Source organism: Archocentrus centrarchus, chromosome 14 (assembly GCF_007364275.1).
Source record: "Archocentrus centrarchus isolate MPI-CPG fArcCen1 chromosome 14, fArcCen1, whole genome shotgun sequence".
In the NCBI taxonomy this organism is placed as follows: Eukaryota; Metazoa; Chordata; class Actinopteri; order Cichliformes; family Cichlidae; genus Archocentrus; species Archocentrus centrarchus.
The window spans coordinates 37,587,808-37,601,792 of NC_044359.1; the positions used below are offsets into that span (position 1 = coordinate 37,587,808).

A 13,985-nucleotide genomic window follows, 5' to 3' on the forward strand; every position below is an offset into this window, starting at 1 on the left:
ATGTGACCTTGTTGTATGTCTGTGCTACACCTGTGCTACACCTGTTTAACACCAGTCTCCAGGCTCCTGGAGAAGAGGACAGTCAGCTGTGTAAATCCATCAAGACCCTCACTGTGGATTACCTCAACAATAAATATGCAAACCCATCAACCAGTGACTTGTTGGACATCACTTTGTTTATGGATCCACAGTTTAGGGCCAATTACATCTGAGTGAGAGGATGAATTCCATGAAGCTGTCTTGGAGGCGGAGTCTCTGTGCAGCTATTAGGGCAGGTGTTTGTCTGAGCTGCCTGACCCTGCTGTGCCTGAGTCTGCAGACCGAGGAGAAGCAGCAGTGGCGCATATAACTAAAAAAAAGAGATCACTTGCAAGCTTCTTCCAGCACAGCACAGCCATTAGCACTGCTTTCACACAGAGGGAGGCAATAGAAAATGAACTTTCTTGCTACCTGCTGTCAGTCTGCGTGCAGAGTGATGCTGATCCTCTCAAATGGTGGAAGGAACATGAAGTTGCCTATCCAGCACTGAGCTGCCTGGCTAAGTAAGACCTTTGTGTGCCAGCCACCGGCTGGGTTTTCAGTTGCAGTGGGAACATTGTAACCTGCTACAAAGTGTCCTTGATGTCCGACACTGTTGACAGATTAGTTTTCCATGCACAAAATCTGTAAGATGTACAGTAGCTGGTCTGTTGTACATCTACAGCTGAATATTAATAAAAGTGCCTGTGTGACATCTGGGACATGTAGCTTCGACTCACAAGTGCCTTTTTGTTTATACCTTTTGGGAAGAAAAAAATATCCAGATATTTTTGGTCCATATCGCACAGCCCTGAAATTGAGTTAGAATGCCGTCTCTAAGAAAGGGTAGCTGTGTATGAAATACTCAAGTGCTGGGACCATCTTGAGCGACAGTTATCTCTGACTAGGCCATGGGAGCTTCCTCAATAAGGCCAGAAGAGGTTCCCACCCAGACACAGTTAAATTTGACCTTTGGCCTCAGAAGAGAATATCAGGCAACAGCAAGTCTTGTCGTGCCTAGTCTTATGCTACCTCACAGTACAACATGACATTAAGCACACATAAACTTTGACAGATACTACTGAAAAAACAGAAAATAATTTCTTCTCATATATGCTTAAAAGTCAAAACTATGAGCTCAGATCAATTCAATTTTATTTATATATGGCCAAATCACAAACAGTCCCCTCAAGGCGCTTTGTATTGTAGGTAAAAACCCTACAATAATACAGAGAAAACCCAACAATCATAACGACCCCCTATGAGCAGCACTTGGTGACAGTGGGAAGGAAAAACTCCCTTTAAGAGGAAGAAACCTGCAGCAGAACCAGGCTCAGGGAGGGGGGGTCCTCATCCTCAACTAAAACACAGAGGCTCTGGACTTTTATATAACAATATTATCTCTCGACCTTTTCGTAGTGACCCAAGCAATGAGACTGCTGATACAAGCAGCGGAAATGACCTTTCTCTGAAGGGTGTGGCTGACCACAGGATGAAGAGTGCAGTCTGAAGGCCAGCCACCCTTCAGAGAAAGGTCATTTCCGCTGCTTGTTCACGGTCATTTGGGTAGTTTCAGCTGTCATTACGATCTAAAAAAGTCAAACCCTTGATAATAAATAGCTTTACCCAACCACTAACTGTAAGTGAAATAAAGTTTTTGTGTTATCATTCATATTCTCTGAAAAATGGCCAAAAACAAACAGAACAAATCAAATTCTGCCAGGGTATGCAAACTATGTAAGGGTGTTTTCTGACTGCCTTTCTGACAGGGAGGCTGAAAACATGAGCACTAGAGGAGACAGGGAAGAGGGTCATGTTGACATTGTTTGCTACATTTAACTGGTGTAATTGGTCAATGGCTTCACAAAGCAGCCATTTATCTTGTGTTTTCCAATAAAGCCTCCTAACGTTTGATGAAAGCACTTCTGTTGTAGATCACCATGTTTGTGTTTAAACGCTTACAACTAAAGCACCATCTAATATATCTAAAGCACTTTAAGTCTTGGATTCTTTGTAAGCATCCAAATATTGGTGCTGTTGGCCTTGAATGCTGTAAATTAGAACCTGAGACACTCTGGACTCAGCAGACTGGCTTGAAGGGTTCAAATGTCAGCTTACAGGTTAACTCCAGCTTCTCTTAATTAGGATATGCCACTGAAAACATGACAAATGATTTCTGACTTTTATTGTGAAATACTTTGTACAACTCCAAGACAGAGAGACAGCGATGCTGCAGGAAAAGGTGCAGCTCCATGGATTTTAAAACTTGACTAACTCAGCGGGTTTGTGTTTTAAGGGAGGTTAAGGGAGGAAAATCAAAAGTATGTATCCTGTGTGTTTTTTTTAAACTAGAGAAGCACAAATGTCCTTCTGGCAGCTCTCTAACCAAAGCAGGAATGATAAACACACCGTGATGCACGAGGCAGGTAACACAAGAGGGGGCTTCAGCAGCATAAACATGTGTCTCCTCATTTCCAAAAATGTAGACCATTGAATAAACATTTGCCTAGTTCCAGAAATGCTGCATGCTCAGCTCAGCCTGCACAGTAGTCAGGGCTGGTGGGAGCTGCCTGCAGCAGTCAGGTGAGGATTTCAAGAAGGTGGAAGTGAAAGTACTGACTTTAAGCCGCAAACGGACGAAACCTCAGACTGACCTTCAATTTGGTTCCTGGCTCAGGGTTTGACATAAATTACTGTGCATTTCTTTATGCTTCTCTTCCAAGAAGACACTTTCTAGACAAACAAGTTAGTCTTTAGGCACTTTGTTGCAAGCAGCTTGGTGCAAAACTACAGTAGTTCCCATTTTTAATGATTAATCTACAAAAAAAAAAAAAAAAGCAAGATTACATTTGCCAATAATACTGTTAAGTGTCGTTTTGGAACTGTCCCAACAAACACGCCCATGTGGGCATTCGGTGTTTTCATTTTTTTCCCTAATAGCACTGAAGTCATCCAGACTATGAAGGAACACATAAGGAATCATATCATAAACTTCCATCCAGGGTTATAATAGTTTTGGATTTTACATTATAGTTTAGTTTTAGTTAGTTTTTACTTTTTTTTCTCTAATTCAGTTAGTTTTAATTAGTTTTCAGAGTGGTTTTGCTCGTTTTTATTAGTTTTTATTTTTGGTTTCATGCTTAGTTTTAGTTAGTTTCAGTTAGTTTCAGTATTAGTTTTAGTATTTTCATACCTAATCAGGTGCAAGATTCAAGGCGCAAAAGTGACTATTGTGTAATGAAAACTTGACAAAAGATACAGTTTAAAGAAATATATTCAACAACCAACTGTTCACAAGACATGCTAAATTTGTGTAATATTAAGGACACACATGAGCATAACCAGGGAGAAACAAAGAAAAACATGAACTCCCAAACTCAATAAATTCTACAATAAACTCCACAATAAACTTCAGCATCAGTGCAGTAGATTAACAACAGCTACATGTGGTGTTTGACAAAAACAAACTCTTTGAAGGAGTCAAAGCTCAAATCCAGCTGCATCCTGATGTTCTCACCACCTGAAGCTGCTTCTGTTTTGGAGCTAGCTTGGTTAGCTGCTCGCTAATTAAACCTGCAGGGTCTTTGCGGCCTCTGTACACAACCTACAGAAGTTGCCGACCTCATGTCCGCATTTATGCTTGTGTAGCTGGATTGTGTGTGTTAATTACCTTGTGGTCGTGTGCAGGTGTTTGTACTCAAAGAACCTCCATACGGGACTCTGCCGCTTTCTCGGCAGACCGCAGCCATTACTTTGCGGACCAGCGCGGTGAGCGCACGCACATGCGCACTCACACAGTTGTCCTGTGGCGCTCCCAGCTTAAACTCGGAGAGCGGAAACAATGATTTCATATCAATCCACAAGGCTTAAAAAACCCCCCAAAAAAACAAGTAAATGAAAGTAAGTTTATCGATTATTTCAGTTAGTTTTAGTTAGTTTTGTAAACTCACAATTCAGTTTTAATTAGTTATCGTTTTTTCCTTTTAATTATAGTTTTTATTTATTTCAGTTAACGACAATGTTTTTTCAATTTCAGTTTTCGTTATTTCGTTCGTTTTCGTTAACTATAATAACCCTGCTTCCATCCATCCATCCTGTTCAGGGTCGTGGGGGGGGGCTGGAGCCTATCCCAGCTGTCATAGGGCAAGAGGCAGGGTACACCCTGAACAGGTCGCCAGCCTGTTGCAGGGCCAACACAGAGAGACAAACAACCTTTCACACTCACACCTATGGGCAATTTAGAGCAGCCAATTAACCTAACCCCAGTAAGTGCATGTCTTTGGAATATGGGAGGAAACCGGAGTACCCGGAGGAAACCCACACAAGCACAGGGAGAACATGCAAACTCCACACAGAGAGGGAGAGGCCTGGGCCAAGGTGGAATCGAACCCAGGCCTTTCAGATGTTATTCTAAATGTGAGGCAGGAGTGCTAACCACTGCACCACCGTGCTGCCCCAGTTTATGTCATAAACTTAAAAGTGTTAAACAAACCAAAACATGTTTTAGATTTAGGATTTAGATCAGGTGATTGGGGAGTCCAGGTCATCTGACGCAACACTCCATCACCAGCCTTATTGGCCAAATAGCACTTACACAGCCTGTTTGGGGTCATTGTCCTGTTGAAAAACAAACTATAGTCCCACTGAGCACAAACCAGCTGGGATGGCACGATGCTGCAGAACGCTGCGGTACCCGAGGTGTTCCCAGGCCAGCCGAGAGATATAATATATCCTCCACAGGGTGCTGCACCATGGTCCACCACAAGCTCAGGCCTGAGCCAATAAAATTCAATTTTATTTATTTAACACCAAATCACAACAAACAGTCGCCTTAAGGCATTTTATATTGTGAGGTAAAGACTCTACAATGATTAAAGCTTGTGGTGGACAGGAACTGTTTTTTGGAGTGGCACAAATAATTTGTGTGGCATCTTATTGTGACACCTGGTTGTTGTGTAAATAGTTGTACAAAAATGCCTGTGGCATTTCCTGCATTTTAATGTAAATAGTTGTTTGCTGTATTTGCACATCATTTTTAAAAATTTAAAAATTATATTTGTATTCTAAGTTGCAAAAACAGTTTGTTAAACGTGTTTGTGGTTTTCACAGTAACTTTTTTCCACTCACATTTTCTGTGTGATTTTAGGTCCAATCTGTTAATACAGTAAGTCAAAATGACAGAATAACTGTATAGTGACACACGTGATGTTGTGCTGGAAAAAATTATACAAAAAAAGGCAAGGTAAACAGTTTTTAAGGTGAAATAAAAAGGTGAAAACAAAAGTAGTCAAAAACAGCCAATTATAACCTAGACCACAGAGGGTTAAGTGAACAGTGTCTCAACTGAAGGTTCAGTATGCAATTTAAACCAAAATTCATTTTCCAAAAATTATTTGTGTCTAAAAAGTGTCATGTCTCTCATAAAGTCCAAGTATGAGTCATTAAACAGAAGCAGTGGCAGCCTACAGTAATAACTCTATTTGATCAGCAACAAAAGTCAAGTGCAGCTGTACCTCAGACAGCCTAAAAATAGTTATTTTTTTCTGCCAAAACAGCCCTGACCCCTCGAGGATTGGATTCCACTAGACTCCTGATGGTGTGCTGTGGTATCTGCACCAAGATGTTAGCAACAGATCCTCTAAGTCCTCTAAGCTGCAAGGTGGGGTCTCCATGGATCAGACCTGTTTTTCCAGCACATCCTGCAGATGCTTGATTAGATTGAGATCTGGGGACGTCGGTAGCCAAGTCAACACCTCAAACTCCGTCTTGTGCTCCTCAAACCACTCCTGAACCATCCATGCTTTGTGGCAGGGAGCATTATCCTGCTGAAAGAGGCCGTCAGGGAATACGGTTTCTATTAAAGGGTGTCCACAGTCTGCAACAATGCTTAGGTAGGTGGTACGTGTCAAAGTAACATCCACATGGATAGCAGGACCCAAGGTTTCCCAGTAGAAGATTGCCCAAAGGATCACACTGACTCCACTGTCTTGCCTTCTTTCCATAGTGCATTCTGATGCCAGGATTTCCCCAAGTAAGTGATGCACATGCACCTGGCCATTGGTGTGATGTAAAGGAAAACGGGAATCATCAGACCAGGCCACCCTTTTCCATTGCTCGATGGTTCTGTTTGGCGCTTTGGATCTGACCACACGGACCAGCCTTCAAGCTCCACGTGCATCAGTGAGCCTTCCCTGTCGATGGAAACTGTTTACCAGAGCATGACTTTTAGGAAGCTTGAGCCTAACATTAGCTTTCATAATGTTAGCTTATAATCAGCTGTCAGCTGTCCATAGATGGTAGGATCGATCTGCTGACAATACATAAACTGCGAGAATATCGAGATAAATAAAAATGTTTATGCAGGTTTTCATGCGTTTGAGTCTTTACTTCAGTTCAGAAGATGAGGCTTGATGTGAGGAAGAAGAGGATGACATTTTATCCAGATCGTGTTATCTCCTTCCTTCACATTCTTGCTTCTTTGGCTGACCTGATTTTCTGTACAGGTCTTCCTGAGCTGATGCAGCACCAAATACAAAAAAAAGAAAAAGAAATCTCATGCAGCTCTCAGGAAAAGTCTATCAATGTAGCGTATCACTCTTTCTACAACAGACACAAACATTATGGATACACATGACAAAAACGTTGGCTATGTTAAATTCAGAAGACACTGTCAAAACTTCAGTCAATAAATCAGAAGTGAAGTGTGAAATCCCTGCTGCATCATTCAGTCAGCATTTCTCTAGTTTCCTTTTTCTGAGGTGAAATTCATTGTCAGATGATGTCAACCACGACATTATTTCAAGATGGAAACTACCTGACAGTCACCACTGAACACGAGTGATACTAATGGGTCACAATGCCTCATATGAACAGGGTGAGTGTACGGGTGTGTGTGTGTGTTTATGCATGATCTCATTTAGTTTCAGTTTCACTGTTTCTAATTTCAGCTAGGCATCTGGGTGAGTCATTGAATCAGGTGCTTTTCTTTTTTTCTTTTGCTGCTAAACTGCACAGTAGAAAGTCCCCTGGACTGCCCAGCACACAAGCAGGTCCCAGCATTAAGCACACTTCACACTTTATGAAGATAGACTAATCCCCACTGAGCAGGCTGCACATTTTCAAGACGTCTGACTCTGGTTTCTCTCCTCTCTTGATTTTAATTTTAATAGGTGATCTGTGGAAGAGTTTTTCTTTCAAACACAAAAATTATAACTTATTGAGCACAAAGGTCAGACACAACAGTGTTAACTATGCTGATATAATTCTATGCTTCTCTCTAATTTCCTCCGGGATCAATAAAGTATCTATCTATAAATTAAATGCTCTCACTGTAGTACTGGTGAGACAAAGAAGTGTCTAACACCTCCCAAAGGGAGTCGAATGCAGAAGCATCTTGCAGCTGATGTGATTTTGCAGCAGTGAGAGAAAAAAAACATCTGTATTTTCAGTGGACAGTTATGGACAGTCCATCTGCCTCGGCTGGAGGCTCGGTGAAAAACATGTAGTACAACTGTTCTGTAGGCTGCTCTTGCTTGTGCAGTTGTTGGTCCATCAGCCAGCAGCTGGTCAGCCACCAGCTAGTCTCCCTGTCACTCTGGGCCAGGAGTTTTGGGTGGATCTCCACACTCTTCTAGGTGGGGTGTGGATTCTTCCACTCCTCAGCTGAGCACCCATACCCCCTCAAGCCTCGTCATCTGGGGTATTTCAGGTCCACTGGCCGTCCAGTCTCTGCCAGATTATCTACCTCCTTGGAGTGATTACTCGGCTCAGTTTGCATTCCTTTCTGTACGACCTGTAACCCTTCCTGTGCCCTCCCTCTTTGTGCTCTCAGATTGCATTCTTATATATATTGCAGGGTCTTTACCTTACAGTATAAAGTGCCTTGAGGCAACTGTTGTGATTTGGCGCTATATAAATAAAATTGAATTGAATCTTTCAGCTTGCCTCACAAAGCGGACTCCCTGGTCACCCTCCCTCAGCACCCCCTTTCCTTTGTCCAGCTCAAGGATTGACTATCAGAACCCAAATGATCCCATCTGGACCTGCAAAGCTTGACTGACCCTACCCCTGGTTAGTGATTATAGTAAATTCCCCTCTGTGGTCTCTTGCTTGAACTCAGGTGCGGACCTGAGTTCACTGCCTCAGGGTCAGCCAGTTCATGACAGTTGCAGAGAAGAACAAAGTTATAAGTTACAAGGAGCGAAATGAGACCGAGTGTTAAAAACAATGAAGCTGCTATCTGTACTTTTCATACAGTGTGTCCTGATCTTTGATGCTGGTTTGTTTTGTTCTTGAACTTCTCCCATTCCTGGTGATGCTCCTGTTCCATCCCTCTGGTCAACCATCACCCGTGGCAAGCAAGGTGTAGCATGTTCGCGTTGATTGGAAACCCCTTACCGCAGGCAAATACACATGCAAACGGACACAACTGCAGTAACAAATTAAGTATAAGGGATTGTTGAAATGAGGAGAAAACAACTTCATTAGTTAACTGGAGCCACATTTTGCCTTCTTATTTAGGCTGCTAACAGCTAAAATCTTTAATCTACCACAAGTCAGGAAATCCGGCCCTTCAGGAAGGCAACCAAATAATGCCATCACTCCAGTCCTGATATTATGGCCATATTATACCAGCATTTACTTTGACACGTCCCCTGACTGGTGATACAATAAGCATGATAGTGTATCTTAAAAAGATGTCTCAGCTTTTTAAGATGTGATTCTGCTGGAGGACACAATCGTTTTGTTCTCAAATGTCAGTTTTTCAGAAGTCAAAACTCCTCTGTGTAAATCAGCTGATTCAGTTCATCTGCATGTGTGAGAAGTGTTTCATCACTCCACCTTCACTCCACTTTTTTAGGAATTCCTTACCTGGATTATTGAGCATGCATCATGCAGTTATGTCACTGAATTTTTAAATAATTCCTCCAGCAGTTTATGCCAGCTGGAACTTCCTCACCTACAGAATAATAATGGATGGGGAGGGAGCAGAGACGGGGATTTCCTAATGACAGATCAAACAATCAGAATAAAGCCATGTGACAGGATGATTTGGGCAAACAGAAATCAGCTCCTGGGGGCTGCTCAGATAAACTGGTGACTCTAAATGGACCGTGTGAAATAGATGAAGTGTTGAACTCCAAAGAATAAAGCATTATATGAATGTAAATATGGCTCATACTAGTCTAAAGTGCTGTAATCAGTAAGACAAGAAATGCTTCTATTCCTGGTAGCAACCCCCCCCCCAATCATGAACAGCTTATCTATAGCTTATCTGTAACCTCCCTCCCCACCACTGAACCCACACCATGGTTTTCCTCCAGAAAGCTGTTCTACATGTTGGGACAGATGGAGATCGCACACTCAAAGGCAGTTCAAATGAAAATGAATAGCACAGTCATTATCTTGTTTGGCTGCCCAAACATTCCTATTCAGGGGGGTAACAAGAGGGGGCAGCCTGAGCCTGAACACTACATAACAAAGAAACACTTGCCTGTTTTAGTATTTATTTATTCCTATTTTGTTTGTTTATCATGACTTCTGCTGTGTTTGTGTGCCTATTTTATCTGTAAAAGGTGCTACTGGACCTTTAATTTCCCTGACGGGAAAAGGATTAATAAAGTTTTATCTAATCTAATCTAATTTTTTTCCCAGAGGTCAGTTTGGTTCATTTCCATTTGTTCCACACTCTCCTGCTTTGGTCCAATTTAAGGCGTCTGGGGAATATTACTACAAGCTGACTGCTTTGAACTCAAATCATGCTCTCATTTTACAGCAAAGCTTCAGTTAGTGAATTTGCAAATGTAAATGATGCCACTGCAGTGAAATGGAGGCATGAGAAGACATTAGGAGGATTGACATTTTCTGTGGCTTTGGAAGAGTTGTAGCGCTAATTATTAATTAGATATTGAAAGATACTGTAGGTAACAGGACTTAGAAATCCTTTATCATAGAGGACGCTATCATCAACCCCTCTAGCCACAAATCATTTTAAATTGGGCATCCAAATTACTTACAGGATCAAAATGCCACACCTATACTGCCTGCAGTTTTTCTTAAAACTCCATTCTCTGTCAGTGACAGTGAGTTTCTTTACTGTTCACATATCCATTTTGTTATTTCCCAGCAGTCCACATACTGACTCTCCTCACCTCTGTGCTGCAGCGTCTGCTCTAACGTCACTTTGAAAAAGCTCCTGTGGCTTTGAAATCTGAACCTCTCTTTTCAAGCGTTCCTCTTTGATGTGAGGATAGCTGGAAACTGGAGCTGCTACACACTGTGCTGGCATCTGTATTTATGTGGAGGATAAATATTAAATGTGCTCCCAAATAAATAAAAAAAAATGTCCTCTCCTGTCTGAGTCTAATCCTCAGACAGCCCAGATATGAGCAAGTGATGGAGATGGACCCCCTGGCTGTGTCAACCACCAATCACCCCTTTCCACCAACTTTCCACTGCACACACATCCACATGCAGACCCACTCAGACAGGCTGACTGCCCACCCAGTGGCTCTGACAGAGCAAATGTGCAGGCAGGGACACAGTCCTGTGACACAGACACAACTCAGAGATAAGAGCTGGAATGAAAATAGCCTTTATCTTGTATAAGTGGCAAAGTTATGTCAGTCATATGGTTTATAAACGTTTATAAACTCTTTATAAACTGATTTTCATATTTGATTATTCCACATAGGAAGAAAAAGTGGCAGCATAAAGGATTTAAACCTTGAAAAGAAAAAAAATCAAGACCCTCCCGACTTGAATGACAAAGTCATAAAATGTGTATTATAGTGTTATTTCTGGCTTGTTCTCAGCCCATTCAGGAACACCAAACAATAACGCCCCCCCCCCCCCCCCCCCCCCCCCCCCGCGCGCCCACACACACTCACACAGACACACCAACAAAAACACTGCTTGGGTTACAGCTGACTATAAATAACTGCATACCTAATTACATGGAAGTGATCCAGTAGCAAAGACTACATTCACACCCTTAGGACCAAAGCGAAATCGAGGTATACAGAGCGGGGGGGGCAGCCTATAGGAGGTACGTTTGTTTGGACATTATTAACTGCAGTATTCAGTTTACACCTCTTGTCCTACAGGAGTAAATACAGCCCAGAGCTATTCATCAGTTCATAGTCTATACAAACTACGCTGTCAGGACGGGCGCGCCGACGTTTCGTTTAGCTCCCACAGCAGTTTCGGTTTATTTCTAATGAAATGGATTACCCGCAGCTGAAAACGACATGTAGTTACAAGCAGAAAGGTTCGTAGTCTATATTAAATCAACATCAGCACAATGTGCCGACTCACGCTCAAAGGTATTCCGACTACATTATTAACGACGCTTACCTCGGACCAGCGTCCCGGCGCTGACCAGAACCAGCAAAAGGAAAGCAGCAGAATCCATCCTTTGGAAAAAGGTCGCTTCGTGGAGTTCGTGGAAATCTATGTGGAGAGCTTCAAATAATGAGCAGTTAAAGTAAGTCTGAGCTCTACAAATATGGCCGGCAGCTGTCTCACTACAGTTTAGAAGCGGTGTGGAAAGTCCGAAAGCTCGTCAGCGGAGTGAGGAAGAGCAGGCAGGTGGATACCTAAAAGCAGGGAGAGGACAGGGGGAGGAGTTTTAGGGACTTTTGCTCCGGAGTTGCCCTTACGTATGTGTGGTAGGGTGCGTTAGATTTTCGGTTAATCATGCTTTACAAAAGAAACACAACATCGCACAGCAAAAGAAACAGGATTCACAGAAAAGTGTCAACACTTATTTCCATTGTGGTCCCAAAAAACAACAGCGAAGAAAAACAACCAAAGCGACATTAGACACACAATATGGATCCTTTGAGCTGCGCATGATGATTAGCAACAGGTTAAAGATGCAAGCAGCGATGATAGGGGCCCCGATGCTAAGGTCTGGAGCGTCACGGGGCCACCTGATTGTTTTTAGCCCCGTAGGCTGCGTGGATATCTGTTATTCGGACACTGAACATCTCCTACGCCCACTAAGTGGCGTGGAAAAGCCCTCAAAAAACAGTTAATACTGGTTAAAAATGCATTTATGTAGGTTGACTGGCAACAGAACTGGTTCTTTAATTAAACAACGTTCTGACATGAAAGAACCCTCACAGATAATGTGATGAACAAATGATTCACTTTTTAACATCGACTTTAAGTAAAAAACAGAGTTTCAAAACTGATCAGGCATACTTTAATAGCTGTTTGTTTGGCCAACAAAAACATCTAATAAATAAAAATAAATATTAATAAAAATAACAACCAACAAATAAATAAAAGTGATACCTCTCACGTGTGCCTCACTGACGACACAGTGTGCCGTTGGACTTTACAGCCCTGCATTTAATAATTGGCCAAACAGCACACAGAAGGTTATAAAACATTGGCCTAGGCTGCCTAGGTCATGAATATGGCTTGTTTATAACGTTATAAACAAGCCATATTCACGGTAACATCCCCGACAGACCGTTTTACCTTATTCAGAGTTTCTGACTCCTGCCGCTGCCTCCGCCTCCCAAACACTCCGTTCAGAGGGGGGCGGGGGGAGCGCCGTGACACAACGCTATGTTGCGCCTTCAAAATAAAAGCACGGAAGTTAAAGATTTCAAAATCAAGTATTTTTCTCCTCCACGGTGTAATTTTTTTGGTGGGGCAACTGTGCCTGTCTCCAGTATTGGGGGGACCCCCCGGTTCCTACGCCTATGCATGTGATGATGATTATCAATCTACTGCTGATTTCCTGTTGCCACTTGGTGGCGTTATGAGTTGTGTCTGGACTGATACTCAGAGGTGGCAAAAGTGCAGATATTCTGTACTTAAGTAGAGGTACAGATACTTGTGTTAAAAAATACTCTGGTAAAAGCTGAAGTACTGATTCAACTTCTTGACTAATGTAAAAGTGAAAAAGTACAGGCTCTGAAATGTACTCAAAGTAAGAAAGTAAAAGTAGCCAAAGATTTGCTGTAGTGGTTCAGCATGGGGAAAAAGAACCACAGCTCACAATAATTTCTATGAGAGCTCCAGTAGATTTTCTTTATGTCAGGCTGTGATCAGCTGACCTGTGCTGCTCTTTGTGGATTTACACCCTGAATTCAACAAGATGTAAACCAATGTTTCACCAGCTATCTTGGCTGATTTTCATCCCCTAGACTAATGTTCCTCCAGTTCCTTAGACTCAGGTCAGTTTGATGTTTGAAGGTGCACAGTTACTGGAAATAAAACTTCCCTCAGACACGTTAAACCTAAAGTATTGAGCCTGTTTTGAAAATGAAAGAAGTAGAAAGTCCTGATATTTGTGTAAAAATGTAGGGAGTAAAAATAAAAATTTGTCAGAAAAATTAATTCTCAGGTAAAGTACAGGTACCTGAAAAATCTACTTAAGTACAGTAAAGAAATATTTGTACCTTGTTACTGCCCACTTCTGCTGATACTCTCATCAAGTATGTTAGGTTTGGGAGAGATTGGACACTGTATGTTTGAGATGTGACAGTTTGATGTCCTGTGGTGAATGATCGAAATTCGGCTTCCCACCACAAACACACCCTTTGACAAAACTCACAATTTAACATCATCAAGTTCTTTAGATTTAACTCACCAAATATCATGTTGATCTGATTAAATCTATAGGAGCAGTTAGTTAAAGAATAAGGCCTGAAAAGGGAGCTAAATGCCCCACTGTTAAACACTGTTTAATAACCTAAAGAACCTTCAACAACTTTTAATTTCCCACTTGTCAAGATAGTTGAGCAATTTTGTCACAGCAGGACGAAGGGCCTAGGAGGAGTTTGTTCAAATATTTGGCCTGAGAATGGCAAAAAAAAGCACTGCAAAAATCACACGTTAATTCAAAATGACTGACGTCCTGTTGGGTTTCCGGTATGGGTCCAAGAGACTTTTTTACACGCCTCAGGATGTTACACTAGCCTGCAAAATGTCAGATACACAGATAAAAC

General features: G+C 42.0%; 1 protein-coding gene across 2 annotated transcripts in view; it reads right to left on the reverse strand.

The window, feature by feature from the left end:
* Positions 1–12,553, reverse strand: part of LOC115792575 (CD166 antigen homolog) — a 45,239-nt gene extending 32,686 nt beyond the window's left edge. Inside the window, exons 1-2 of one of the 2 annotated variants that reach the window (XM_030747165.1) lie at positions 12,508–12,553; positions 11,374–11,615 (exon numbers count right to left, since the gene is read on the reverse strand). In XM_030747165.1, coding sequence (XP_030603025.1) covers positions 11,374–11,431 — 58 coding nt within the window. In that variant the 5' untranslated portion in view covers positions 11,432–11,615; positions 12,508–12,553. Of the gene's footprint in view, positions 1–11,373; positions 11,616–12,318; positions 12,337–12,507 lie in introns of those variants that run through there. The other variant, XM_030747166.1, reaches the window with a different exon arrangement.
* Positions 12,554–13,985: the final 1,432 nt, after the last annotated feature.